The following is a 25,956-nucleotide window of genomic DNA, read 5'->3' as shown; positions in this document are numbered from 1 at the left end:
AACAGGATCCGAGATTAAATGGACTCTCGGGACTATGCAGACCCTCATTCTTTACACTGTGTGGAAACCTCATTGAGATATGTTTGCACAACACTTTTTTCTGTACCTAAATCCACAAGGAATTCCCATCCCAGACCTGTAAATGGAGTTTCCACAGCCCCATTCAAATACATTCAGAATATTCCACATGGATTTTTGGTGTCACTGTGAAGAATAAGGCTGCTTTCACACATCCGGTTTGAGCAGTGCGGCTCAATCCGGCTGTGAAACATATGCAACGGATGTGGCGAAAACACCGCATCCTTTGCATAAGTTTTTACATGCGGCCTGTCCGTTTTTTTCCGATTGCGGCATGCTACTAAGCATGCGCAGTGGAAGAAACCGCATGCGGTGGCCAGATGCGTTTTTTCCCGCATCGCGCCGCATCCGGCGTCCATAGGCATGCATTGAAAAATGCGCCGCAGCGGCCGGATGCGGCGCAATGTGTTTTTTTTTGCCGGAGCAAAAAACGTTGCAGGCAACGTTCCATCCGGCCGCGGCATCGGCTAAATCTGCCGCATGCGGCAAAAACCGGACCGAACGCAAGCCCATGCAGCACAATAAGGCACTAATATAAGTCTATGCAAAAAATCCCGCAACCGGCGGCAAAAAATACGGTTGCGGTTTTTCTGCAGAGCGCCGTATTGTGCCGCAGAGCAAAAACCATATGTGTGAAAGTAGCCTAAATTGGTGATGAAAAAGGGAGTTGCTCCTTTTTTCCTGTTGACATGGCAAGGAAGACGCGAGGATTAGCTAATCCCCCGTGGAGGTCTGCACCAATGCAAACTGCAAATCCGTGGCCGAAATTTGAGAATCAGCTTGGGATTTTTTGGTCATAGAAACAAAGTGGTGTACATATAACCAAATGTACAAGACCCTACTAGAATTTCTGGGGCAGAGGAACAAGGCACTAGGACAAAGCTTCACTTTTCCCCATGGTCCCAACAAAACAAACAGTCTGCATTGAGTATGCATTGCACTGTAGGTTGGGAATCTATAGGACGTCTGCAGCCAATCACTGTTGTACAGCCCAAGAGCATTAACTGCATTGATTGACTGCAGAGGTATGTGATTTATTTAGGTGTTGGTCTTTGTACTCAATGTAAACAGGTGGAGATGAAGCGCTGGAATAGATCAGCAGTATGTACTTCTTTCAACAGTCACATAATATGGATAACCCTTTATTTTTTTAATTTTTTTAAGGGTATGCAAATATATAAAAATACTTTGTTTCAAATATTTATATATATATATATATATATATATATATATATATATATATATATATATATATATATATATATATATATATATATATATATATATATATATATATATATATATATAAATAGGATCCAGACAGATATATGGATAACCCATTTAAATAATAATAATAATAATAATAAAAACAAACTTGAGAAACTTTTACCTTCTGGAAAATATACAGTGACGGGAATGTTCGGGATATGTCTAGCTTAATTAGCTCTAGACTGGCTTCTCTGTCAGCGACTGACACCCCGGCATCTAAATGAAACATAGAAAGACATGGGAAATCGCCAAGAAAAGCCATCGGACACTTCAGCGAGTCTAAATCAGCAATGAGAGCAGATTATTAAATGCTGGATAAATCAATAGCTACAACGGCTCATACATCAGCGGCGGTATCACTGGATACATCATCTTTAATGCTGGATAAATCAATAGCGCCAAAAGACACAACTAATTAATTCCAAGGGTAAGAGACTCGAGCGGCGCAGACTGAGCAGATATTGATAGCTATATAGTCAGAAGAAAAATGAACAGAAACACATGCCAACAGTAATTGTAATTTCTCACTTCCAAGGCCATATTTTACAAGCATCTTAATGAATAATCCCATTCACTGAGCACAATACTACACAGTAAGCTAATGTTTCACTTTCAAGCTTTTAAAAGATTCTTATGCAATAAAAAATAAATAAAAATGAAGGACATAAAAGGACATAGAATTATAAATTGTTAGATATGTTTACTAAGAGGTATTAAGGTAAGAAGAGGCTGCTCACACTGCTATCCATCTGATTAAAAATTGGAGATAGCAGGGGTGCTGAGGTAAGAAGAGGCTGCTCACATTGCTGTCAAACCTGTCCTTCTGAATGAATATTGGGCATAACAAGGGTGCTGAGATAAGAAGCTGCTCACATTGCTGTCCACTCTGTCCTTATGAACTAATACTGGAGATATCAGGGGTGCTGAGGTAAGAAGAGGCTGCTCACATTGCTATCGACCCTGTCCTTTTGAACCAATACTGGAAATTCCAGGGGTGCTGAAGTAAGAGGTTGCTCATATTTTATACTGTGGATACCAGGGATGCTGAGGTAAGAAGAGGCTGCTCACACGGCTTTCCATTTGACCTAATACTGGGGATACCAGGTGTACGGAGATAAGAAAAGACCACTCCAATTGCAGTTCAGTCCTTCTGATAAAATACTGGTGATACCAGGGGTGCTGAGGTAAGAAGAGGCTGCTCACACTGTTGTTCTCCCTAATATTCTGAATGACTATAGTTAGAATGAAGGGAATTTTGTTTACTTACCGTAAATTCCTTTTCTTCTAGCTCTAATTGGGAGACCCAGACAATTGGGTGTATAGGCTATGCCTCCGGAGGCCGCACAAAGTATTACACTTAAAAGTGTTAAGCCCCTCCCCTTCTGCCTATACACCCCCCCGTGCTCCCACGGGCTCCTCAGTTTTGGTGCAAAAGCAAGAAGGAGGAAAAAAAATTATAAACTGGTTTAAAGTAACTTCAATCCGAAGGAATATCGGAGAACTGAAACCATTCAACATGAACAACATGTGTACACAAAAAAACAGGGGCGGGTGCTGGGTCTCCCAATTAGAGCTAGAAGAAAAGGAATTTACGGTAAGTAAACAAAATTCCCTTCTTCTTTGTCGCTCTATTGGGAGACCCAGACAATTGGGACGTCCAAAAGCAGTAAAATAATACCTCGTAAGAGAGCCGTAAAACGGCCTCTTCCTACAGGTGGGCAACCGCCGCCTGAAGGACTCGTCTACCTAGGCTGGCATCCGCCGAAGCATAGGTATGCACCTAATAATGCTTCGTGAAAGTGTGCAGGCTCGACCAGGTAGCCGCCTGACACACCTGCTGAGCCGTAGCCTGGTGCCTCAAAGCCCAGGACGCGCCCACGGCTCTGGTAGAATGGGCCTTCAGCCCTGAGGGAACCGGAAGCCCAGCCGAACGGTAAGCTTCGATAATTGGCTCCTTGATCCACCGAGCCAGGGTTGATTTGGAAGCCTGTGACCCTTTACGCTGGCCAGCGACAAGGACAAAGAGTGCATCCGAGCGGCGCAGGGGCGCCGTACGAGAAATGTAGAGTCTGAGTGCTCTCACCAGATCTAACAAGTGCAAATCCTTTTCACATTGGTGAACTGGATGAGGACAAAAAGAAGGTAAGGAGATATCCTGATTGAGATGAAAGGGGGATACCACCTTAGGGAGAAATTCCGGAACCGGACGCAGAACCACCTTGTCCTGGTGAAACACCAGGAAAGGGGTTTTGCATGACAGCGCTGCTAGCTCAGACACTCTCCGAAGTGAAGTGACTGCTACTAGAAAAACCACTTTCTGCGAAAGGCGTGAGAGAGAAATATCCCTCATTGGCTCGAATGGTGGTTTCTGAAGAACCATCAGCACCCTGTTCAGATCCCAGGGTTCTAACGGCCGCTTGTAAGGAGGGACGATGTGACAAACCCCCTGCAGGAACGTGCGTACCTGTGGAAGTCTGGCTAGGCGCTTCTGGAAAAACACAGAGCGCTGAGACTTGTCCCTTAAGGGAGCCGAGCGACAAACCCTTTTCCAGTCCAGATTGAAGGAAGGACAGAAAAGTGGGCAAGGCAAAAGGCCAGGGAGAAATACCCTGAGCAGAGCACCACGACAGGAAAATTTTCCACGTCCTGTGGTAGATCTTGGCGGACGTTGGTTTCCTAGCTTGTCTCATAGTGGCAATGACTTCTTGAGATAACCCTGAAGACGCTAGGATCCAGGACTCAATGGCCACACAGTCAGGTTGAGGGCCGCAGAATTCAGATGGAAAAACGGCCCTTGAGATAGCAAGTCTGGTCGGTCTGGTAGTGCCCACGGTTGGCCGACCGTGAGATGCCACAGATCCGGGTACCACGACCGCCTCGGCCAGTCTGGAGCGACGAGGATGACGCGGCGGCAGTCGGCCCTGATCTTGCGTAACACTCTGGGCAACAGTGCCAGCGGAGGAAACACATAAGGGAGCTGAAACTGCGACCAATCCTGAACTAAGGCGTCTGCCGCCAGAGCTCTGGGATCTTGAGACCGAGCCATGAACGCCGGTACCTTGTTGTTGTGCCGGGACGCCATGAGGTCGACGTCCGGCACCCCCCAGCGGCAACAGATCTCCTGAAACACGTCCGGGTGAAGGGACCATTCCCCTGCGTCCATGCCCTGGCGACTGAGATAATCTGCTTCCCAGTTTTCCACGCCTGGAATGTGAACTGCAGAGATGGTGGAGGCCGTGGCTTCCACCCACATCAAAATCCGCCGGACTTCCTGGAAGGCTTGCCGACTGCGTGTGCCGCCTTGGTGGTTGATGTTTGCCACCGCTGTGGAATTGTCCGACTGAATTCTGATCTGCTTGCCTTCCAGCCACTGCTGGAACGCTTTCAGGGCAAGAAACACTGCCCGTATTTCCAGAACATTGATCTGAAGCGAGGACTCTTGCTGGGTCCACGTACCCTGAGCCCTGTGGTGGAGAAAAACTGCTCCCCACCCTGACAGACTCGCGTCCGTCGTGACCACCTCCCAGGATGGGGGTAGGAAGGATTTCCCTTTCGATAATGAAGTGGGAAGAAGCCACCACCGAAGGGAAGCTTTGGTCGCCTGCGAGAGGGAGACGTTCCTGTCGAGGGACGTCGGCTTCCTGTCCCATTTGCGTAGGATGTCCCATTGAAGAGGACGCAGGTGAAACTGCGCGAAAGGAACTGCCTCCATTGCTGCCACCATCTTCCCCAGGAAGTGCATGAGGCGCCTCAAGGTGTGTGACCGACCTTGAAGGAGAGATTGTACCCCTGTCTGTAGTGACCGCTGCTTGATCAGCGGAAGCTTCACTATCGCTGAGAGGGTATGAAACTCCATGCCAAGGTATGTCAGCGATTGGGCCGGTGTCAGATTTGACTTTGGAAAATTGATGATCCACCCGAAACTCTGGAGAGTCTCCAGGGTAGCGTCGAGGCTGTGTTGGCATGCCTCTAGAGAGGGTGCCTTGATCAACAGATCGTCCAAGTACGGGATCACCGAGTGACCCTGAGAGTGGAGGACCGCTACTACAGTAGCCATAACCTTGGTGAAAACCCGTGGGGCTGTTGCCAGGCCGAACGGCAGTGCCACGAACTGCAGGTGTTCGTTTCCTATGGCGAAGCGCAAGAAGCGCTGGTGCTCTGGAGCAATCGGTACGTGGAGATAAGCATCTTTGATATCGATCGATGCAAGGAAATCTCCCTGGGACATTGAGGCGATGACAGAGCGGAGGGATTCCATCCGGAACCGCCTGGTCTTTACGTGTTTGTTAAGAAGTTTCAGGTCCAGGACAGGTCGGAAAGACCCGTCCTTCTTTGGGACCACAAACAAGTTGGAGTAAAAACCGTGGCCCTGTTGCTGAAGAGGAACAGGGACCACCACTCCTTCTGCCTTCAGAATGCCCAGCGCCTGCAGAAGAGCCTCGGCTCGCTCGGGAGGCTGGGATGACCTGAAGAATCGAGTCGGGGGACGAGAGGTGAACTCTATCTTGTAACCGTGAGACAGAATGTCTCTCACCCAACGGTCTTTTACCCGTGGCAGCCAGGTGTCGCAAAAGCGGGAGAGCCTGCCACCGACCGAGGATGCGGAGTGAGGATGCCGAAAGTCATGAGGAAGCCGCTTTGGTAGCGGCACCTCCGGTGGTCTTTTTAGGACGTGACTTAGACCGCCATGCATCAGAGTTCCTTTGATCTTTCTGAGGCCTTTTGGACGAGGAGAATTGGGACCTGCCCGCGCCCCGAAAGGACCGAAACCTCGACTGCCCCTTCCTCTGTTGGGGTATGTTCGGTTTGGGCTGGGGTAAGGATGTATCCTTTCCCTTGGATTGTTTGAGGATTTCATCCAAACGCTCGCCAAACAATCGGTCGCCAGAAATTGGCAAACTGGTTAAGCGCTTTTTGGAAACAGAATCTGCCTTCCATTCCCGTAGCCACAAGGCCCTGCGGAGTACCACCGAATTGGCGGCTGCAACCGCCGTACGGCTCGCAGAGTCCAGGACAGCATTAATAGCGTAAGACGCAAATGCCGACGTCTGAGTGGTTATGGACGCCACCTGTGGCGCGGACGTGCGTGTGGCTGCGTCAATTTGCGCTTGACCTGCTGAGATAGCTTGTAGCGCCCATACGGCTGCGAATGCTGGGGCAAAAGAAGCGCCGATAGCTTCATAGATGGATTTCAACCAGAGCTCCATCTGCCTGTCAGTGGCATCTTTGAGTGAAGCCCCATCTTCCACTGCAAGTATGGATCTAGCTGCCAGTCTGGAGATTGGAGGATCCACTTTGGGACACTGAGCCCAACTTTTGACCATGTCAGGAGGAAAGGGATAACGTGTATCCTTAAGGCGCTTAGAAAAACACTTATCTGGACAAGCATGGTGATTCTGGACTGCCTCTCTGAAATCAGAGTGGTCCAGAAACATACTCGGTGTACGCTTGGGAAACCTGAAACGGAATTTCTCCTGCTGGGAAGCTGACTCCTCCACCGGAGGAGCTGAGGGAGAAATATCCAACATACGATTGATGGACGCAATAAGGTCGTTCACTATGGCGTCCCCGTCCGGAGTATCAAGATTGAGAGCGCCCTCAGGATCAGAATCCTGATCAGCTGTCTCCGCATCATCAACCAGAGATTCCCCCCTCTGAGACCCTGCACAATATGATGATGTCGAGGGAAAATCTAAGCGAGCTCGCTTAGTCGGTCTGGGGCTGGGGTCTGTGTCAGAACCCTCAGCTTGGGATCCATGAGATACCCCGGGAGGACATTGTTGGTCCAGCTGAGGTGGGCCAGGGAACAAAGATTCAACAGAGTCCCTGTGCTGAGATACCGGCCTGGACTGCAAGGCTTCTAGTATCTTAGCCATAGTCTCAGAGAGTTTTGCAAACTCCGTCCCTGTCACCTGAACAGTGTTAGCAGGTGGCTCCCCCTGGGCCCCCCCTAGCAGAGGCTCTGGCTGAGCAAGTGCCACAGGGGCCGAACAGTGCACACAATGAGGGTCAGTGGAACCTGTCGGTAGCGGGGTCGTACATGCGGCGCAGGCAACATAATAAGCCTGTGTTTTGGCACCCCTGCCTTTCGTGGGCGCCATGCTATTATCTTCCCTGAGCAACACAATAGGGTATATAGCCAGAAATCAACTGTGCACTATACAGTGTAAAATAAACATATAATGTTACACTACTGCACAATGGGGCTAGCACCACAGGTGCTGCTTACCACCCGCTTAAAGCGGTTGTGAGGCCACCAGAGTCCCTGCCTGGGTCTCCCAGACTTTGTCCCCCTCTGCAGCGTCCGAGGAGCTGACAGGAATGCGTCCTGAGGAGAGGAGGGAGCCGTGGGCGTGACCCAGAAAGAGCGGGAACTGGTGCCTGCACTGTGCACAGTGAGGGGAGTGGAGTATGCAAAGCATGCTCCAGCCCTCAGTGCTGCTCGTTCTGAGCAGCGTCCCGCCCTTCCCCTGCCTGTCAGGGCTGGGGGTGGGAGGAAAGGAACTAGGCCGCAAAAAGCCGGGGACTCTAGTAATAAACGCGGCCGCCGTAAAAGCGCGGCCGGCGTGGAAGTCCCCGGCGCACTACAAGTCCCAGCCGCGCCGCAGTGTTTCCATGGCAGCGGCGGTCAGTGCGGCAGTCCCTATACATAAACACACTCAGCAACGCTGAGTGTGTAATGGCACATATTAACCCGGTCAGCGCCGCGGTCCCCGGTGCACTAGCACACCCAGCAAAGCTGGAGTGTTGCTGTGCGCGGTCCCCACCGGGATACAGAGTACCTCCAAGTAGCAGGGCCATGTCCCTGAACGATACCCGGCTCCTATCCAGCAGGCTCCACAGGAGTTGTGGATGAAGCACGGTCTCAGTGCCTGGAGACCGATAGGATCCCACTTCCACCAGAGCCCTGAGGGGGATGGGGAAGGAAAACCGCATGTGGGCTCCAGCCTCCGTACCCGCAATGGATACCTCAACCTTACAACACCACCGACAAGAGTGGGGTGAGAAGGGAGCATGCTGGGGGCCCTATATGGGCCCACTTTTCTTCCATCCGACATGGTCAGCAGCTGCTGCTGACCAATCTGTGGAGCTGTGCGTGCGTGTCTGACCTCCTTCGCACAAAGCAAAAAACTGAGGAGCCCGTGGGAGCACGGGGGGTGTATAGGCAGAAGGGGAGGGGCTTAACACTTTTAAGTGTAATACTTTGTGCGGCCTCCGGAGGCATAGCCTATACACCCAATTGTCTGGGTCTCCCAATAGAGCGACAAAGAAAGATGTCTTTAGGTCATAGTGGTGGATCTTCCTACTGCACATGCTTAGTTTCCTGTTGTAACATCTAATGGACAGTTTTGTTTCCTTTAACAGTTTGGTGCCCATTTTAGCCAAAAATCACGCTTTACTGAACATTTGTCAGACAGATAAGCAACTAACAAAGAAAAACTAGTACGCATATAGAAAACACAGGAGAGTGTGAATTACTCACTTAAGTAAGATTGAATAGGCAGCAGAAAGACCTAATACAGGTTCACCGTATATAAACGTTTCAAACACAGAATTAAGAAATTAGCAAGGGGAGATAGAAGGAAAACAAGAAGGGAGAAGGGAAAAGAAAGGAAAGTTTAAGGAGAGCGAGAAGTAGTCAGACTTGGCACACTCATGGGGTAGATTAAAACCCAGGGAATGAAGACCCACTAATAGGCTACATTAGGATGGCTTTTATTAAGGAGAGATTCCAGCCATTTGTCACCTATCCACTGGATAGCTGTTTAATCCTAGATTGGTGGAGCGCCAACTGCTGAAAACAGCAGGGTTCAGGTTTCCCTTCTGTTTCATTCATACTCCTTCTAGCTTCAGAAATCAGTAGGGGTCTCTGCAGTCAGACCCCCATCATATAGCACATGTGCAGCAGATAAGTAAAGGACACATTTTTTATGGCTAAAATAGCACTTAAACAAATCAATGACTTAAATATGCCCCCCTCTTAAAGAAGTTGTCCGACAAACGCAATTTTTTTTTACGTTAACCTATGCTGTATTGTCATATAAAACATCCCTACATTTTATTTTTTTTTCTCCAATCTTTGTTCCTCTTAAATTATCCCTTTATTCTCTGCTGACACTTTATTCACCTGCAGCTCAACCAAACATGAAATTTTCCTATACCAAACCTCACAGTCAGAGCTGGCACCGCCCAGCCTCACTGTCCAGACCTGCCCGCTGCACACTGATTGGCTGTCAGTATTCTGCCCATCACTGACCTCATCACCACAGAATTGCAAGTAACAGCCCCGTGTGGCGCTCAGCACCCACACGACACTCTGCACTACCCCCCCACGGCGCTCTGTAGCCCATTATAGCATCATACACCCCCACAGTGTAGTAAATAAATACATACTCTCCTGTCCTCGGTCCCCGCTGTCTGTGCTTTGTCCATATCAGCACAGTAGTGACGCCACCGCTGTGCTGAACTGTCAGAGAACACAGACAAGACAAAACAATCACTGATCTCGGGGAGACCAGCCAGAGAAAACACTGCCGGCAGCCAACGAGGGCGCTCAACACAGTGAAATCCTAGGTGCATTGCCCCCTGGGAAAAATGCAAATCAAAACTCCACACTGATGAGGAGCAATACCCCGAAACAGCTGTCTGTGGATGGATACCTGGCCTTGGTATTTCCCTTGTCATATCTTTAAACTTGTCAAAGAGTTGGATATTGACTAAAAGGGCCACTTAATGTGGTGGTTATGGTGGTCTCCTAAAAAGAGCCACTCCTTGGCTAGGTCCTTCCAGGAGTTTCTGTGTCGAGACTTAACAGAGGCTCCACGGACTTTTTTGATTTGCAGAGAACACAGACAGCGAGACATTGAGGAAAAGCAGCGCAGCAGTCCCTCTCATCTGGCGCTTAGAAATGTATTGGCATTCGTGTTGCCGATACATTTGAACATGCGATCCTCAGCAGAGGGCCAGATACTGGGGCTGACACCGCGGGCAGCAGCCGCCGCCAGTCTCCTCCCCTCACTCACGGGTAACAGAAGTGGCAAGGGAGAGTACGAAATGTGTGGGAGGGTGCGGAGGAAGGGGGCGGGGACGCCACACACTGTACTACATGACGTCTGCTGTGATGCCAGTCTACAAGGCGACCATAAGCTCCTGCCCCTGTCGACGTGACAGAACAGAAAGCAGCAAAATCCCGGCAGGAGCAGTCACATGACCGCTCTGAGTCGGGAAGAGGGGCTGACAGCAGGATGGGTAGGTAGTTGCTATCTACTTACCTGCCCCTATGTAGCCCAATAGTGCAATAAACAAAAATAAGCAAAATAAGCCGGATAACCCCTTTAAATATACAGAGAAAAATACAATAAAAGTATATTTACCTTCAGATTCATTTTCAGAGGTTGTCTCACTTAAGCTTTTCCAGCGCTCCTTAGCTCTAGAGAGGAAGATGTCATAAAGCTCTGGAAACGAAAAATAACAATGGGAATAAAAAGAGAACGCTGCCTGAGAAGAAACCCACCAGATCATTAACCCGTGATGTGCTCACCGGGGGTGATATTCAGCTCATTCCCTACAGCCAGGCTCCATACTTTGCCGCGCACACTGGGTGGTAAGCCTTGCCACCAAAGGTCTCGAACTTTCCTTGTATTTCTCCTGGAAGAAAGGAGGAAATAGGAGATATGCTCATTAAACCAGATATTCTACTTCCAGAACAGATGTGGTTTTACAAAGGCCTGAGCAAGCAGAAAACGTCTTCCACAAAGAGGTCCAGGAACAGACTCCAAATGGAAAACCGACAGCAACAGAATTCTTCATCCAAAAGGAAATAGTTTTGTCCATATATTTATATTAGCAATCTGTACAAAACATTCATTAATTCAACACCACCCCAAGAGTATTTCTGACCCCAGTTATTATTGCAGAGTGTGGATGGTGACTTTAGTCTGAAAAGTACTATAGATACTGAATATATGTGAAGGCATCTACAGATGTGGCTGAGAAAAGCTTAAGATGAATGGCAGACTCTGTAATACATGGACAGCTGGAGTCCGATGGAAAACACTCAGTTGAGGCCCACAGGGAGGACACCGGTTGGGGATGATGTCCATATATTCTAATAGGACATGTGAACAAAGAATGACTACACGAGATAACAATATGAATCGTTCTTTAGTTTAACTATTGCCTGAAAATTAGTAATAAACATAGCAACAAAAACAGGAAAATATCCTTCAAAAATTAAGTATTACTTACAGCAAGATTGGCTGCACTGTGTACATCGCCCTGGCCAAAAACTAGTACTCTAGCAGGATACAGCTAAACCCCCACTAAAGTGGAAGCGTCACAGGTGCAGGAGAAGCAAATCACACACACCTCCATAGAATGGAGGAGGGTGATTGCTAGATGATAAAACTGCACACTAGTGGCTTGCATAGAGCGCTGTTCACATATGCAGATAACACAGTCACAAACCCGCAGCCTATTAGATGACGCCCATAATATTAGATCAGGCGGGCTGCCAAGCCGTACCCCACTGTGTATCATGCACGGACAGACACTCTACAGTGCAAGGCCCAACAGAAAGGGGCCTGGCTGTATCCTGTACAAACAAAATAAATATGAGGTTTTTGTTGGTATTTATGGCCATAAAAACGTAAGCCTACAACCCGCGTCACGGAACCTCATGCTTGTAGGTCCCTACACTAAATATAAACATAGCAACAAATAGTAAGTAATACTTAATTTTTGGAGGATATTTTCCTCTTTTTGTTGCTATGTTTATATTTAGTGTAGGGACCTACAAGCATGAGGTTCCGTGACGCGGGTTGTAGGCTTACGTTTTTATGGCCATAAATACCAACAAAAACCTCATATTTATTTTTTTTGGACAGGATACAGCCAGGCCCCTTTCTGTTGGGCCTTGCACTGTAGAGTGTCTGTCCGTGCATGATACACAGTGGGGTACGGCTTGGCAGCCCGCCTGATCTAATAGTATGGGCGTCACCTAATAGGCTGCGGGCTTGTGACTGTGTTATCTGCATATGTGAACAGCGCTCTATGCAAGCCACTAGTGTGCAGTTTTATCATCTAGCAATCACCCTCCTCCATTCTATGGAGGTGTGTGTGTGATTTGCTCCTCCTGCACCTGTGACGCTTCCACTTTAGTGGGGGTTTAGCTGTATCATGCTAGAGTACTAGTTTTTGGCCAGGGCGATGTACACAATGCAGCCCATCTTGCTGTAAGTAATACTGAAAACTAGTAAGGTTAAAGGGGTGGTTCACTACTTTCCAATAATGGCCACATACTGTAAAACTGACAGGGAAGGCTCTTTTCTAAATACCTTGTGTAGAACATTCTGCCTCTGAACGGCGCTATTGTGGTCCGCTCCCCGCCCCCGGCTCCGTGACCTCTGAGATCTGGTGAGGTCACGTCAACTTCCAGTTGACCTGACATCACCGAGGTGGCCCGTCTTGCCGAGTACTGGGCTGTGTTTCACTGCGCATCACAGCCCAGTAAGTGGCGCTCTCTTCTTCGCTGCAGAGCGCCGCAAGCAGGAACAATGCTGGGCTGTGATGTGCAGTGAAACTCCACCCACAGCCCAGTCACTCAAGGAGACTGGGGCCGGCCTCAGTGATGTCAGGTCAACTAGAAGTTGACGTGACATCACCGGATCTGGGAGGTCAAGGAGCCCGGGGTCACTTCATGAGGATGAGTGGACCGCAATAGTTCATAGGCAGAATTGGCTTAAAAAGGTATTTAGAAAAAGCCTTCCCTATAAGTTTTACAGAGATGTGGCCACTATTGCAGAGTAGTGAACCACCCCTTTAAGTTTTCTTCATAAAACTGATTGTCCCAGGCAAGCAGCCTAATTTTACAGCTGCTACAGATGACTATTGGTCTATGCAATAGGAGGATGAGCAGGGTCGACCAGAGATAGAATCGGGATCTTCACCTCTATGTTCTTAACCCTTGCCCCGGAATCAGCATAAAATATAGAACCTCTATATTTACCCTCCAGACTGCCACCATTTTCCCCACTGGTCCTGTAACATGTCATGTGAGCCACCAATTGGCTATAGCTTTCGCGGTTACCTGAGTGAAAGAACGGTGTTTCGTATGGTCAACAAAACTGTAAAGCTACTTGTGTGGAGTGGCCATTGATATGTCAGGTGACTGCTGAGGAATATTGTGCTGAAACTAAAGGAATGACGTCTGTCTTGGAGGTATGTATAGAGATTTTTATTATTTTATGTTGCATTCTGGGCTCAGACATGTTTGTCGTATACACAGCAGTTCTGGAAATGGCACAGCACGCTTGCTCTGTGGTTTTCAAGTCTCCCATACAAGTAAACATACCCTGCTAACAACTCAATCCCGACTGTGGAAAACAAGATCCTGTTCTCAAGATAGATGGAGGTCCCAGTACTAGGACCGGCGTCTATCAGACATTAATGGCATATCCTGTCTGAGGTAGGATATCCCCTTTATTATGTCTAGCCATCAGTTCTGTTACATGATAAGAAGTAATTTCTATTTTGTTGAATATTGTCCAGAATCTGTTGGTCAGAAATCTAAAAATCACCAGTGGAGCTAGTGAGGATCGAGCACTGGCATGCTCAGGTGCATGGTACTTGTAGCGAGTAGTTGGGACACTCGGACAGGCTCGACCCCTATACTGAAAGTACATGGTAAATTCAGGAAAATCACCCAGAAAAATGCTTGTGTTCCCCATTGTCTTCCATTATACTCTATACATGAGTCGAGCCTGGCTGAGTGTCTAACTGCTCCTTACGAGTACCGAGCACCCGAGCGTGCCAGTGCCCGCTTATCACTAGTGTTCACAGTTAGACTAGGTTGTAAGATCTGATTGCTCTAGCGGCAGAGCATTGAAGCCACGGAGCTTTCTGTTATAACGGGTCTCTGTTCTAGATGGTCTCCTCCTTCATTAAAAAGCACTGACTAAAAGGAGGAACCCACATAATAAAATCGGACAAAAAACGATCACTAATGGTGATAAAAAGCTTCTACGTAGAGAATGTGAGGTGTCCAGAACACAGCCATGATGCTAGCTAACCGCCTGAACATAGTTTATACAAGGTCAGACTCTCCGCTCAATGTTGATACACTGGGAAGAGAAAGGAAAAAAAACAAAACAAAAAAAACACCAAAAAAACCCCCAAAACTTACACAGCGTCCCAGTTTGGCAAGATTTCACTGTTCCAGACGACCATGGCGCTTGCAATATTTTCCTCTTGCTTGAATCTTTCCTTCATCATCTTTTTTCTTCTTTGTGCCTCTTTAACCTCTGCAGAAAGAACGCGTAATGTGACTTGATAAAATGAATACAAATGTTTAATCCCAAGATTGTTCTAAGTCATCCTCAGAACCCTGGGTTGTAGGTCTCAGGTTTTTAGTCAAATGTAACACCCAATATCCTCATACTTTAGAAAATGATAAAGGGAATCTGTTAACAGGTTTTTGCCATTTAATCCGAGAGCAGCATAACGTAGGGGGCAAAGAGTCTGACTGTAGTGAAGCAGCACAGTAAGTGGCACATCGCTAGAATCAATGTTTTCTTAAAAGGAGATCATTACAGGACTAGGAGTGCCAAGCAAAGTAGTCAGGTGAATCTGTAACTCCACCCCCACAAGTGATTGGCAGCTTGCTCACAAAGTGCTTTTGTGCGAATACAAAATATTTTTCTATATACGTTTTACTGTTCGAAATATATCTACATCTCATATCTATATATATATATAATATGAGAGATGTAGATATATTTCGAACAGTAAAGAGTATATAACAAAATATTTTGTATTCGCACAAAAGCACTTTGTGAGCAAGCTGCCAATCACTTGTGGGGGTGGAGTTACAGATATGAGATACATTATATATATATATATATATATATATGAGAGAGAGAGAGATTTTTATATATATATATATATACACACACACACACACAAACACATATATATATACATACATTATATATATATATATATATATATATATATATATATATATATATATATATATATACACACACTGTGTGCAGAATTATTAGGCAAATGAGTATGTTGATCACATGATACTTTTTATACATGTTGTCCTACTCCAAGCTGTATAGGCTTGAGAGCCAACTACCAATTAAGTAAATCAGGTGATGTGCATCTCTGTAATGAAGAGGGGTGTGGTGTAATGACATCAACACTCTATATAAGGTGAGCTTAATTAGGCAACTTCATTTTCTTTGGCAAAATGGGTCAGAAGAGAGATTTGACAGGCTCTGAAAAGTCCAAAATTGTGAGATGTCTTGCAGAGGGATGCAGCAGTCTTGAAATTCCCAAACGTTTGAAGCATGATCAACGAACAATCAAGCGTTTCATGGCAAATAGCCAAAAGGGTCGCAAGAAGCGTGTTGGCCAAAAAAGGCGCAAAATAACTGCCCATGACTTGAGGAAAATCAAGTGTGAAGCTGGAGTATCAAAAAGCACAAGGTGTGCCATACTCAAGGACATGGCCAAGGTAAGGAAGGCTGAAAAGCGACCACCTTTGAACAAGAAACATAAGATAAAACGTCAAGACTGAGGCAATAAATATCTTAAGACTGATTTTTCAAAGGTTTTCTGGACTGATGAAATGAGAGTGTTGATGGGCCAGATGGATGGGCCAGAGGCTGGATCAGTAAAGGGCAGAGAGCTCCACTCCGACTCAGACGCCAGCAAGGTGAAGGTGGGTACTGGCATGGGCTGGTATCATCAAAGATGAACTTGTGGGACCTTTGCTGGTTGAGGTTGGAGTGAAGCTCAACTCCCAGACCTACTGCCAGTTTCTGGAGGACCACTTCTTCAACCAGTGGTACAGGAAGAAGTCGGTATCGTTCAAGAAAAACATGATTTTCATGCAGGACAATGCTCTATCACATGCATTCAACTACTCCACAGCATGGCTGGCCAGTAAAGGTCTAAAAGATGAAAAAATAATGACATGGCCCCCTTGTTCACCTGATCTGAACCCCATAGAGAACCTGTGGTCCCTCATAAAATGTAAGATCTACAGGGAGGGAAAACAGTACACCTCTCGGAACAGTGTCTGGAGGCTGTGGTGGCTGCTGCACGCAGTGTTTATCGTAAACAGATAAAGCAATGACAGAATCTATGGATGGTAGGCTGCTGAGTGTCAACATAAAGAAAGGTGGCTATATTGGTCACTAATTTTTTGGGGGTTTTGTTTTTGCATGTCAGAAATGTTTATTTCTAAATTTGGTGCAGTTATATTGGTTTACCTGGTGAAAATAAACAAGCGAGATGGAATATATTTGGTTTTTATTAAGTTGCCTAATAATTCTGCACAGTAATAGTTACCTGCACAAACAGATATCCTCCTAAGATAGCCAAATCTAAAAAAAAAACACTCCAACTTCCAAAAATATTAAGCTTTGATATTTATGAGTCTTTTTGGGTGATTGAGAACATAGTTGTTGATTAATAATAAAACAAATCCTCTAAAATACAACTTGCCTAATAATTCTGCACACGGTGTAGCTCTCTCTCATATATATATATATTTATTAATTACACACACACACTATTGTTTCTATATGCTTTTCTATAACTAAACTATTTTTTTTTTATACAAGTAAGAAGAGAGCCTGTTTTCTGGTTATTGCTGCATATCAGGAAAGCAGGTATGTGTATACCAAGGTCAGCAGCTGAAGACTGATACAAAGGAACGGAATGCAGATGTTGATAAAGACTAGCTATCTGCGCAAGTCCAAATTTATGGCCTGAGGTGCTACGTGCCAAAAACTCTGCAAGATATGGAGTTGGAGACACAGGAGGGGAAGTCCCAAAAAATGGCTAACTGTCACAGACTTTTTGCATATGTTTTTAATATAACCAATGGCATACTTGTGAATTTTACTAACAGATTAACCCATTACAGCTCTATAAAAGACTTCTAAAAATAAAGCAATTCACATGGGCACCATCACTGAGTAAGAATTCATACTAGATGTTGTGTGGTCTGGATTTCTCCGCCGGCACTCCGTGACTATTAATCAGAGATTTCAGCAGACATTCGCTGTTAAGAAGGAGATTTCTGAAACTATGGAATTTCTCTGATTGACACATTGTACAAGGAAGCTGCCAATCAGTGGTGTGGGTTATATAAGGCTCAGCATTCTAAGAGCTGCTAGTTGCACAGCATAGAAATCAGTGATACTATCAAACCTGCACCAAGCAGTCCAGTAAGTCCATCCCTGGAATCAGTATCTCTGCCCCTACATTATGCTGTCCTCAGATAACATAGCAAAAACCTGCTGACAGATTTTCTTTAATATTGATGGATAGTTTTTTTTATTTTATGAACCCCCTGATTATCTCTCTTCATAATTTGGGTGTAACTGACAAGCGTTTATCAATATCATCTAAAACCGTAAAAGTATTTGCATTTGCAGCCAAAATGAATTTCAGAAAAAACACTACTGAAAAAAAACAAACAAAAACCCCCCTCTCCTTTCCTCCAACACTGACTCATAAAGCTGCGGCTAAATGGTTTGGAGTACATAAAGCAGATCCGTGCGCCTCCTGTAAATGACATTATTTGCCATCACTCGGCAGCCCGGTGACAGCTCTATGAAGCACGGCTTTAGATTGTGTGTGGGCACATCACGCTCCCTGGGACTTCGGAAGAGACTTTTAATCAAAATCCATTTCTCAGTTAAGTTATTGCCCCTGTGAGTGATAGAGGAAATGGAAAGGTCAGTGAACATTTACAGATGATGATTTATTCCCCACTTTTCACCATTCCCCATCATTGCGGTGAACTCTGCATGTGAGCCGCTCCGCCGCTGCGCAGGGATGATGAACTATACGGAGCAGGAAATCGCTCCCAGCAGAGTCTATGAGAAGCCACATGGGGTATAGAGGATTTATATGCGCTCTGATCGGCTCCCCGTCTGTGTGCTGTAAACAGCCTCTACCCAATAACGCCTTACTGATTGCGGCTTTCATTCCCGCTATATCTCTTTCTTCTAAATGTCTTATGTTATTCTGGCGCCAAGCACGGTGCTCGGAAAGAACGACCCAAATTTATCTCGTGATAATTCCAGATAGCAAAGTGAAGGGCAAAACAGATGTGGGAAAGCAGGAGTTAAGTAGCTTACGACACGAATATTGTTACGCAACTCTGACAACAGATTTCACAATACAAGACACATACATTAATAGATTTCTTAGACCTGATGAGGCTGGTAGACTTATTTTCATAAGCAATGTCAGAACGACTGTATAGTTCATGAAAGTTTACATTCAATCTCTGTCCAGCTGGCCTGACTGACAGCGCCTCAGGGTACCTCCTCCCTGCTGCGGAGATCTCACATTGCTCAGTACAAGCTGCAGGTGTCGGCCAAGCTGAGTGATTCCTGAATACACTGACTCTAAACGCTCATTCTTTAGCTGGTCCCACATCAGGAACATCCCAACATAGATTTCTATAGTAAATATATCAGCCTCATCAGGACTACAAAATCTAATAATGTATATAGCGTGAATTATGAAAAAATTGATTTAATAGGCTAACTGGCTCAATATGGCTTCTACAAAAGACTGGGTAAATAGGGGAAGTACAGTCCTAACCACAAAGGGTTATTAGGCTACGACTAAATGATGAGAAATTCTCAGTCATGTGAATAACAACTTTTGCGCAATTTGCGACTTAAAGGGAACCTGTCACCAGTTTTTTGGCCTATAAGCCGCGGCCACCACCACCGGGCTCTTATATACAGCAGTCTAACATGCCGTATATAAAGAGCCCAGGCCACTGTGAGAACATAAAAATCACTTTATAATACTCACCTGTCGCTCTGCGGTGGATTCTACTCAGATGTGCGTCTTTGTTCTCCGATGCCGGCGCCTCCTCTTTCGGCCATCTTTATCCTCCTCCTTCTGTAGCCAGGGTGCATGACGCGTCCTACATCATACACAGCATTGAGGTACTGAGCATGCGCACTTTGATCTGCCCTGAGCAGGGCAGATCAGAGTATTGTAGTGCAGGATTGGCGAGTGTGTATGACGTAGGACGCGTCATGCACCCAGGCTTCAGAAAGAGGAGGCACCGGCACCAGAGAACGGAGACACCCATATGGCCCAAATCCACCGCAGTGCGACCGTTTAGATGAGCATTGTCAAATGTTTTTTACAGAGAGAGATAGTGGAAAGGGGCTTTCAAAAACCGCGCCAAAGATCCCAGATGTAATCTTGAATTAATGTATTTTTATTTCGGCATAGGTCTACGCGTTTCAGGAGGCTCAGCTCCCTTCCTCAGGACCAGCAAGCACAAGATACATCAAAGATACATCAGAGATTTGATGTATCTTGTGCTTGCTGGTCCTGAGGAAGGGAGCTGAGCCTCCTGAAACGCGTAGACCTATGCCGAAATAAAAATACATTAATTCAAGATTACATCTGGGATCTTTGGCGCGGTTTTTGAAAGCCCCTTTCCACTATCTCTCTCTGTTATCTACCGCTTGGGGTACTGCTGCCGCTGATCTACATACATGCTGTTATAGGAGTTGTGCCTGTCACAACCCTGATCGGTGAGTAGGATTACTCTCTTTTGCACCCCCTGGTTATCAGGGTAAGACCCTATGCGCTTTCTTTTCCACAGGTCTTATGCCTTTGTCAAATGTTTTTTACGTTCTACACAGCGGCCTTGGTTCTTATATACAGCATGTTAGAATCCTGTATATAAGAGCTCACTGGTGGTGGCTGTGGCTTATAGACTGAAAAACTGGTGACGGGTTCCCTTTAAGGGACTAATTTAGAATCGTGTCCAAATTGTTAAAAAAAAAAAAAAAAGGTCAGGTTGCAGTCCTATACGACTTCCAATGAAATCTGTAGAGGCAAAATTGCATAGAGTACAAACACTAACTGGTCTGGAATTCCTGGGACAGTAGCATTGCTGTGGTCGCTGTGTGACCTCATTGACAACTAGATGCGAGGGATGTTGCAGCGTAATGTAGGATCATCAGGTCACACAATAGATTGCCACAAAGCCAAAAGACTGCTACATCCAATCTTGTATTTAAAGGACCCAATATATGGTACAGAAAGTAGACATTGTCTGAAATGGTGAATTCTGGCCATTCTGGTCAAATTTTGGGGGTGCATCTTATAATCCGAATATACGGATTATATACTGCAGGGTTCAGGGGATGTGGTGGCCGCTCTGGAGCTGTGCTAGGGCTGAGGGAGGCTGGTTGAGGCTGGTGAGCTGGGGAAGGCTACAGCGGGAGATCTCCTGCTCCCGCTCATAATAATATGCACAGCCGTTGTCCATCACCGTGGCGCTGAAACCGCACCGCGGTGATGGGCTGGGGGAGCAGCGCATATTATTCTGCCTGTGTTTCCCTTTGATCGCACATGCCCCCCTGTGTTAGATATGGCCCCCATGCTGCTGCCCATAGTAAAATAAAAAAACTCTTTACTTACCTCCTCCAGCGTGTCTCCCCGGTCTCCCTCCTGCTGCTGTGATGAGGCACGCAGAGATATCTCTCTGCTGTGCCGATCACATGACCGCACCAAGAACCAGGAAGTAGGAGGTGCAGGAGACTGGAGGAGCTCAACCACACGGAGCGAGACGCCAGGGAGGACAGTGCTGGAGAAGGTAAGGAAAGCGTTTATTTTACTAAAAGCAGCAGCCTGGTGGCGATATCTAACACAGGGTGATGTGTGCCAGCCACAGGGGGCCGTGTGTGCCAGCCATAAAAAACATGTGCCAGCAATAGGGGACATGTGCCAGCCACAGGGGGCCGTGTGCCAGCCACAGGGGGCCGTGTGCCAGCCACAGGGGGCCGTGTGCCAGCCACAGGGGGCCGTGTGCCAGCCACAGGGGGCCGTGTGCCAGCCACAGGGGGCTATATTCAATATAAGGTGGCCATATCCAGATTAAGGGGGCTAATTTTAGGATGGGGGGGGCTATGAGGGACATATACCCTATATGATTTGTTAGACGGACACTGGCATTATAAGACAGACCCCATTTATTAAAAAATTCTCTATTCCGTCACCAAATTTGGGGGGGGGGGGGGGGTGTCTTATAATCAGGTGCGTCTTATAAAGCGAAAAATATGGTATGTATATTATATTACATATACATATTTATGTATATACACAGACATATGCTTATGTATGTGTATACAACAACGTGTGTGTGTGTGTGTGTGTGTGTGTGTGTGTGTGTGTGTGTGTGTGTGCGCAGAATCCGCGCGGTATGTGCATACATTAACGGGGATGTCCGGTTTTGTGGTGCATGCAACGACGACAGACTTGTGACTCCTCACAGCACAGTCAGGATTCTCCGGAGCAGAGAGCGGCTTGGTACATTACTTGCATACATGGGGTCATGTGTGGACTGGATTTCCTCAGCCTCCCTTAATACAGGTGAATTCAGGGAGGCCGGCAGAATCAAGTCGGAATATGGCTGGAAGTATGCAAATCACGTCGAAGCATCCTGACAGTGCACATATTGCGTGCTGTGAGGATCTGCAAGTCTGCAGTTACAGACTGACTATAGACTTGTATTTAAAGGCCAGACAACCCATTTATTTATAATTTCTGTCTCAGAACCGTGTCTCTTATGCTGCATAAAACCCCCACACACATTTCTGATGTTTTTTCCAATCATTAGAATGGTGGAAAAATGTTGAAAACCCCTGAAGACTGACATGCTGCAGATTAGGAACTGCTTCAAATCTGCAAGAAAAAAAATAGGCAACATGTGGATGAAATTTCAGAAATCTCATGCAGTTTGTCGAGACAGTAAAATGCTGTGTTCTTTGTAGCAAAAACATAAGGAGTGAAACATACCCCATAGCAAGAAACAGTAAGAGTACATAAAGGCGCTGGGCCAGGAGAGGCAGCAGATAATGGAGCGGTAACATGCTCATCGTGAAATAGGAGCGATTACCAAGTGCGCAGGAAAGTGAGAGAGCAGACATACTCTGCAGAAGGCCTTTGGTCTCGATGAGCCTGGTACATTAGTCTCGCTATAATGCATCCCTGATGGACCTGTCACAGGGGCCAGAGCCCAGAGCTTTGATTTAATTAAAATCTCTGCGCCTCGCAGTACACACAGCATTTATTACAGCGGTGACCCGGTGACCCGTCAGGCTTGTTAGCAGTGGTTTGGTTTTTTTATATCGATTGTGGTAATGCTGCTCGAGATAACAGAGGACGTACAAGAGAGGGGGGTAACAAAGCAGATGACAATGAGGAGATTTATATGACAGCATGCTGTATAATCCAACATTACAGCCCATAACTGCAATGTCCCCTTCCAATACTGAAGACCAGGCTATGAAGTAAGAAGTGTGGCAAAGCAAGTTTATTTTATTGCTTTTATACAACCTTGCATAAAACTGAATGGTTGGGAAGATATTGGGGCTTTATAAGACACCAATAATAAAACGTGTGGATGAAATGACAATTTATAGCTTGCACCGTCTGCAGCCATATATACAGTGCTGCCAGTCTGTGTATTGTCCCTCCCTGCTCCATGTACTGGGTAACTGACTGTTAGAGAATAAAGACTGTAATAACCTTCTGTTTCCCTATCAAACTGTGTATAATGAGAAACCGGGAACTTCACCATCTTCTACAGCAACCGAACGACTGATCATGTCATTAACCGGAATGTACCGGGCAGTGGTGTGAAAGCGGCCCCCTCACATCTACCTCTGGAGCATGCACACACAGAAATTTTACAGGTATATTTAGGAATACAAAATTTGCAATGGATATCACCCATGATTTGTCAGCAGGTTTTTGCTATGTAATTTGAAAGCAGAATGATGTAGAGGAAAAGAGCCTGATTCCAGCGATGTGTCCCTTGTTATTGTTTATTATAAACATTTTTAAAAAATAAAAAACACTGAAAAGTGGGGCGTGCAATATTATTCGTCCCCTTTACTTTCAGTGAAGCAATCTCACTCCAGAAGTTCATTGAGGATCTCTGAATGATACAATGTTGTCCTAAATAACTGATGATGATAAATATAATCCACCTGTGTGTAATCAAGTCTCCGTATAAATGCCCCTGCTCTGTGATAGTCTCAGGGTTCTGTTTAAAGCGCAGAGAGCATCATGAAGACCAAGGAACACAACAGGGAGGCTCGTGATACTGTTGTGGAGAAGTTTAAAGCTGGATTTGGTTACAAAAAGATTTCCAAAACTTTAAACATCCCAAGTAGCACTATGCAAGCGATCATATTGAAATGGAAGGAGTATCATACCACTGCAAATCTACCAAGACCCGGCCGTCCATCCAAACTTTCATCTCAAACAAGGAGAAGACTGATCAGAGATGCAGCCAAGAGGCCGATGATCACTCTGGATGAACTGCAGAGATCTACAGCTGAGGTGGGAGAGTCTTTCCATAGGACAATAATCAGTCGTACACTGCACAAATCTGGCCTTTATGGAAGAGTGGCAAGGAGAAAACCATTTCTCAAAGATATCCATAAAAAGTGTTGTTTAAAGTTTGCCACAAGCCACCTGGGAGACACCAAACATGTGGAAGAAGTTGCTCTGGTCAGATGAAAACAAAAAATTGAACTATTTGGGCACAATGCCAAATGATATGTTTGGCGTAAAAGCAACACCGCTCATCACCCTGAACACACGATCCCCATTGTCAAACATGGTGGTGGCAGCATCATGGTTTGGGCTTGCTTTTCTTCAGCACGGACAGGGAAGATGGTAAAAATTGATGGGAAGATGGCTGGAGCCAAATACAGGACAATTCTTGAAGAAAACCTGTTGGAGTCTGCAAAAGACCTGAGACTGGGATGGAGATTTGACTTCCAACAACACAATTATCCCAAACAAAGCAAAATCTACAATGGAATGGTTCACAAATAAACGTATCCAGGTGTTACAATGGCCAAGTCACAGTCCAGACCTGAACCCAATCGAGAATCTGTGGAAAGAGCTGAAAACTGCGGTTCACAAATGCTCTCCATCCAACCTCACTGAGCTCGAGATGTTTACAAAGTAAGAATGGGCAAGAATTTCAGTCTCTTGATGTGCAAAACTTATAGAGACATACCCCAAGCGACTTGCAGCTGTAATCACAGCAAAAGGTGGCTCTACAAAGTATTAACTTAAAGGGGACGAATAATATTGCACACCATAATTTTCAGTTATTTATTGTTTGAAAATGTTTAAAATAAGCAATAAATTTCGCTCAACTTCACAATTGTTCCCACTTCTTGTTGATTCGTCACCATTAATTTAAATTTTTTAACCTAGTTATGCCCCCAAAACGTGCATTGCAGAATCGAGGTATAAAGCGTGACCAATGGCTCACCTCCTTAGGCTCACAACCAGGTACTGGCTGGCAGTGTGAGCTGCGTTTCATTGTGATACGCATTATTTCCAGCTTTACCTCTTTGGAGTGAGGACGTGACGTGGTTGCCGCCCACAGGGCAACACGTAGCAGACATCAGATCTGCTCCTGCGGTTTAAAGACCGGAGGGGACGTCGGATCGCCGCTCACGGGGCAACACGTGGCAAACGTCACACCCGCTGATGTGTTCTATAGACAGAGTGTGACTACATGGTGACGTGCCGGACTGAAACGACACTGGAAAAAACAAGTTGTCCGTGTGGGGGTTAATCTGCCTCCACATACTCTATATAAATCCTAAGGTTTAATATGCCGCAAGTCCTTGACAAATGTTCCCTACACAGGGATTCGGATTAAGGAACACCTGGTGTGTTTAGACACCAAGTCCCTGGCACTATCCCCTGATGAATCCACAAAGGAGGAAACGCGTCGGGACCAGCAGGGACTTCTAGGGCAAGCTGTTACCGGGTCAGGAGTGGACTGCCCTTGGAAGTGCAGGAGTCGGACTGGGGTTTTAGGGTCATGATAGCCTCACAGGCCTTTACAGGGCAAATTCTCGAAGGATTGCTCCCCTGAATATACGGCAAGTGAAGAGGGCACCATGAATCACTGGGATACCGCTATTTCACAGCTTACGCCAAGATTTTGGGGAGATTATTCCATTTTTTCATCCAGTAATTGTCCTGTATCTGGATTGTACATATGGTGGACATATTACAGTGTAGGTAATGACCTCAACTCCCCCTTCTTTTTGCACTTTCTCCAGGACCTTACACCATAAAGGCTGGATTGAACCAAGTCTTTTGATTGTCATTTGTGGTGTTATACGTCCCATGTGTGACTTTTTTCTTTTAAACCTATTCATTAAAGGTTATATTTTAAGCAGTTTTCTCACATATTCTGCTCATAAAACATTAGGCAATATATATAGTAAAACAGAGATTATAGAGGGAAAACTCCTCGTACCTCGTTTCTTAGCTTCCGCTACCATCTCATCATACTCCTGTCGGTGGCGCAGGGTCTCATGGACGGATTTTGCTGGCAAATTCCTATAAAAGTAATGGTTATTTAAAAAATGCTGTCAATATATCTCTGTATTAAGCAGTGATGTGATACGTTAGGACAGAAGAAAAAATATACTAGAGGGATCTGTCAGGATAAATGGAAATCAGATTCAAAAGTTCAGATGATAGAAGAACAGA

General features: G+C 45.9%; 1 protein-coding gene across 1 annotated transcript in view; it reads right to left on the bottom strand.

The window, feature by feature from the left end:
* The window catches only part of TBC1D12 (TBC1 domain family member 12), a 148,132-nt gene that overhangs the window by 38,161 nt on the left and 84,015 nt on the right, over positions 1-25,956 (bottom strand). The window contains exons 5-9 of the mRNA XM_075348763.1: positions 25,721-25,803; positions 14,531-14,648; positions 10,889-10,995; positions 10,722-10,802; positions 1,469-1,563 (exon numbers count right to left, since the gene is read on the bottom strand). Coding sequence (XP_075204878.1) covers positions 1,469-1,563; positions 10,722-10,802; positions 10,889-10,995; positions 14,531-14,648; positions 25,721-25,803 — 484 coding nt within the window. The remainder of the gene's footprint in view (positions 1-1,468; positions 1,564-10,721; positions 10,803-10,888; positions 10,996-14,530; positions 14,649-25,720; positions 25,804-25,956) is intronic.

This window comes from Anomaloglossus baeobatrachus, chromosome 5 (genome assembly GCF_048569485.1).
Source record: "Anomaloglossus baeobatrachus isolate aAnoBae1 chromosome 5, aAnoBae1.hap1, whole genome shotgun sequence".
Classification (NCBI taxonomy): domain Eukaryota; kingdom Metazoa; phylum Chordata; class Amphibia; order Anura; family Aromobatidae; genus Anomaloglossus; species Anomaloglossus baeobatrachus.
This window is presented reverse-complemented; position numbering and strand designations above follow the sequence as displayed.